At 29.2% G+C, this 4,607-nt stretch overlaps 2 protein-coding genes across 3 annotated transcripts in view; one reads left to right on the forward strand and one right to left on the reverse strand.

Annotated features, from left to right (window-relative positions):
* Window positions 1-3,073, reverse strand: part of LOC108578178 (clathrin interactor 1) — a 10,444-nt gene extending 7,371 nt beyond the window's left edge. For both annotated transcript variants that reach the window (XM_017941521.1, XM_017941486.1), the window contains exons 1-2: window positions 2,875-3,073; window positions 111-190 (exon numbers count right to left, since the gene is read on the reverse strand). In XM_017941521.1, the coding sequence (XP_017797010.1) occupies window positions 111-190; window positions 2,875-2,915 (121 nt within the window). In that variant the 5' untranslated portion in view covers window positions 2,916-3,073. The remainder of the gene's footprint in view (window positions 1-110; window positions 191-2,874) is intronic.
* Window positions 3,074-4,420: 1,347 nt separating this feature from the next.
* Window positions 4,421-4,607, forward strand: part of LOC108578545 — a 3,456-nt gene continuing 3,269 nt past the window's right edge. Inside the window, 1 exon segment of the mRNA XM_017941907.1 lies at window positions 4,421-4,592. Coding sequence (XP_017797396.1) covers window positions 4,427-4,592 — 166 coding nt within the window. The 5' untranslated portion in view covers window positions 4,421-4,426.

The raw sequence follows: 4,607 nt of genomic DNA on the forward strand, positions 1-4,607 counted from the left end.
TGAGCATACAATTACCGTCCTAAAAAGAAATGGATCAAAACTTATCACTTATTTTTCGATAAGCTTGAAAATAATTATTTAAACGTTTATTTAAATATAAAAATATATACCAGTTGGACCCCAAGCATCGTCATTTGTTGCTTCCCGAACTTTGGCCTCTGTTTCCGTGTAGTTCATCACTACATTGGTCCTATAAAATCAAATTTTATTCCCGTTAACATAAATGCAACCAATAGTGTGCATATTTTGATGTATCGATAGTTCTTTATACACAGTATGAAACAATATATGTGACAATATTATTAATTTCAAAATAAAATTACTTTCACTGTGTTCACATGGATCATATGAACACCTGTTAATTGCGCAATATTTTTACGCCTCTGCTTGCACACAATACTTTTCTGTTTTCAATTTCCAGTAGCATATGGTTTCATCGCATGGAATTCTGATATTCACATCATGCAAAAGAAGCGTTTCTACAAAATTTGATTGCTTGAAATGATGTTGAGAATGAAATTGAACGAAAAAAGGAAATTTAATTGAACAAAAATATATTACGTTTGTCAAAGATTAATTTTATGCTTTGCATTTATATAGGTACAGATTATACGGTAATAGCAATCGTGACTTTTACAGTTGAATTTTAATCCTCGATCGTTATCAAAGTATGTACGTGGGTAGGCATTCAAAATTACATTTTACTGATATTTATCTTCTTTTCAACATTTCTGTGATAAGAAACGATAGTGCAACACAGATTTCTCGTGTTCACTTCAAAATCAAAAGTTCTATTGTAAGTGAAAACGATTTTATTATGTTTTCGTTAAATACGTCACAGAAACAAAAAAATATTGAATTAACATAAGCATTCGATTACATAATACTTTTGTTCATAGTTAAAAATATCTCAACGAAGCTCCTTTAAACAGATTTTGGTTCGTTCTAGTCTATCACTTTTTTTTTATTACATTATAAAAATTTACTACATATTGTTAAATATTTAATAAAACACTTCAAGAAAAGAAATAAAATACATAAACTAACGAATATTTAAAGACATATATGTTCATCGTGGCTACATGTCATTTAAATAACAACCATGCTTGGAATCGGGAATAAAGATTTACGCATACACAGTTACAAGTTGCATTTGTATTCAGAAATAGCTGTTAGAGATAATGGTGTCCTTCCGCTTCTCGATTTCCACAGATCGTAAAGAATCTCACGTTTCTGATCATAGTAATACAAGTTAACTTATAGTTACAATATCGAACAAATAACAAACGCGAATGGCAATTACGTATTAAGAACTACACTTGGATGTTACATGGAAAGCAACAGAAATAAAAGAATTGAAGAATAACATAAAATAAAAAGGTATATAGATACTACCGATGTTTGAGAACCGCTATTCAATTCAACACTATGACCGCGTACATACGATGCATAGGGACCGGTGTATAACGATACTTGCACACTTCATAGTTACGTAAAAAAAAAAAAAGAACCAAACAAACCAAAATAGAAATAGTAAAATGTTCGTGTTGATGTCGATTTTTTTGTACTTTCAATTTTTACGAATATTTTACACGCGCATTGAGTACAACTGCATGAAAGCGAGACTTAACAGCTTTGAAGATTACATACGAATATTTAACGTTCTTTCAAATGAAATAAAGTGGAAAAAATTGTATACCGAAATAGCAATCTAAATTACTTTTTCTCTCATTTTGTTGCGAAATGCTTTGTTACCGCTACTTGGTAACATTTTGCACATGTTCGAAAGTAATTACGCACAATGACAATAAAATAGTATTAACGCATATACTGCACACTTCCATAACTGATGTACTCTTGCCATTAGGTTAAATAACTTTTTAACAAAGAAAACTGGTATTTTATCCATATAATTCATTTCCTTCCTCTTAAATATGCAACACTTTCTCAACTAGTAGTCTTACTTATCATGGAGAGCAACCTGTTCGTGAGCTTGTTAGGGACAGCTTATCTGCTAAGTCCAGTCTCTGCTGTGGTAAAACATTTCTTTTTTCTTCTGTTCATTCTCATTAAAGGAAAAAAAGGACACCAATAACGTTGCAGACTAACTCGTTTGAAAAATAAAAACAAATAAAAAACAAGAGAAAACTACTTGGTTTAAATAGCGGTTATAAATATATACCGCATTCGTGTAAGAATATCATTAACAAATAACAAAATAAAAGTACGTATAATAGAAAAATAAATTCATTATGTAACATCACCAATACGATTTATCGTGGTACTTTTTATAAAAATGGTTTGTTTTGCATCTGAAGATATTTTATTGTTTACATTAACAATATGTAATTATCAAATAAAAAAATATATTAAACTTTATAAAAGATAATACAATAATAGTAATAGTAAAAAAAAAAGCAAATCCAGTAGACAGACAATACCGAATTATTACAACACAATGCACAGAATGCATTTATCATTTTATAGTCGCGTTATTTTTCTCGTTACTATTAATTACTATTCGATCTAAATATTTTTACTTGATTCAATAATGTAACAATTTTTTACAATCTACCTGAACAATATATCAATGTAACCCTTCTGAAGCATCCTAAGAACAACTTGTTCGAAAATAAGTAAAGGAAATCTTTCATTTGTTTTTCATGGATACTCGACAAATGGGAAAAGAAAGGTTCATATATGAAATTACACATGCGTGAATATGTTAAACAATGTAGGTAAAGTGACTATCAATGAATGTAGAATTAGGGGTGTACGAAAAATCGTGCAGCGTATCGAAACAAGTAGAGTGGAATGCATCGAAAAAAGTAAAAGCAAGGTTAGATCGCGTGTAACTGACTTAATTCTACTTACGCCTTATCCATTAACTCCCGCACTTTCCACATGTTCATCATTGTGTTTTACACTCCTCACTGGATATAATACGCGTTTTCCGCGTGAAAACTACGGAACTTACACTGATAAATGTTCACCAGCTGTTTTTGGGAGCATTTGATATCGCGACGGCGACGGCGAACGAACGTCACCAGGCGGTGGCCATGTTATCCCTTCCACGTTCCATTGAACTAATAATCGTCACAGGTGTTTTACGTGTGCCAACCTCACTTTTTGTTATCGCGAGTCCTACGTAACACTTTTATTATCTTTCCACAATATTGCATAGCTGTCGATAACCAAAAAAATCTCGAACAGTTTAAAAGATCGAAAAGAATTAGTTTCCATTCGAATTGATGAATCACAAAATTCGTTTGCCTTGACAAATATAACGCACCAGTTAAAATTATTCAATTAATTGTCGGCTATTAATTGTTTAATGCTTATATTTGGTTATTAAAAGTGGGATTGTCATTCTTTATATTGTAGCATGTTTACGTTGTGTTTAAATAAAACATTTACTTGAATCATTGCCAACTGATTATTTAAAAACTAACGCTAATTGATTGGTAATACATACAAGATGCACAATATATCCAGTTTTAAAAACATATCTTAAATTCAACAAAAATTTAGTTTTTAAACTCACGAGATATTTAAAAACTATGATCTCCGTGAAAATAAGCTCTACATTTTGTAATTCCATCTGTACTGATAGAACTTACGAATTAAATGAAGTGTCAACATTTTTATAATGTCGACATAATAATTAAAGAATATTTTCAAACTCATACAAGATCTTTTTGAAATTTTTATTTTTAAGTAATATATAATATGAATTTGTTTTAAAATAATTATATAGTAATTTTATATGTTAATTTATCACGAAAGATTGACAGAAAATGGTAGATATAAAATATAAATATAAATGCAACATATCAATTGTATTTTTAAATTTATTATACGTTTTTAGTGCTTAATTTCTGAAATTTTCAGTATCTTTAGAAATACCAAAATTGAAACAAGAAATAATATAACTATTTTCGTCGTATAATACAAAATAATATTTATATTACTATTTTATTACAAATGAATTATTCATTTTCCGTAATTATTAATTTTTACATAAATGAAAATTTGTTAACTTTTTTAGAAATATATAATACAAGTTTTCTTTTTTGGATATACCACTAGGTGGTGTTAGGGAACAAATCTAGTTTTGTCTTACTACACGCCGTTATTACTTTGTGGTAGATATCGTGTGGTTGGATTGGTTGAATGGATATATAAGAAAAATACAAATGAATGAAAATACTATTGTATTGTAATTTATCTTCTGCATTGATCAATTACTTTGGTTATTTTATAAGAAATGATTTGTATATAGAAAGTATAACGTAGTAGTTGTAGCAAGAAAGAAGTTGTTTAATTAGAATGAAAATAATCGCCATTAACGAAACAGTAACAAGCGTGCGTATAAAATTCAAAGATGTCAGAACGTGTTTAAATTGTCGTTATCGTGAAATTGACAATGGAAGATTTTAACGATGGTGTGGATGGTAAATTGGCTTCTAGAATGCGAAAAGTCAATCCAGAACAATTTCACACTCTCGTCAAAATGCATTTATCTTTCGAATTGGACCTCAATACTGAAGAGTAAGTTGGTAATCAATGTTATTAAAATTTGAATTTAAAAATTAATTTTAAATATA

The sequence above is a fragment of the Habropoda laboriosa genome, unplaced genomic scaffold (genome assembly GCF_001263275.1).
Source record: "Habropoda laboriosa isolate 0110345459 unplaced genomic scaffold, ASM126327v1 scaffold32, whole genome shotgun sequence".
In the NCBI taxonomy this organism is placed as follows: Eukaryota; Metazoa; Arthropoda; class Insecta; order Hymenoptera; family Apidae; genus Habropoda; species Habropoda laboriosa.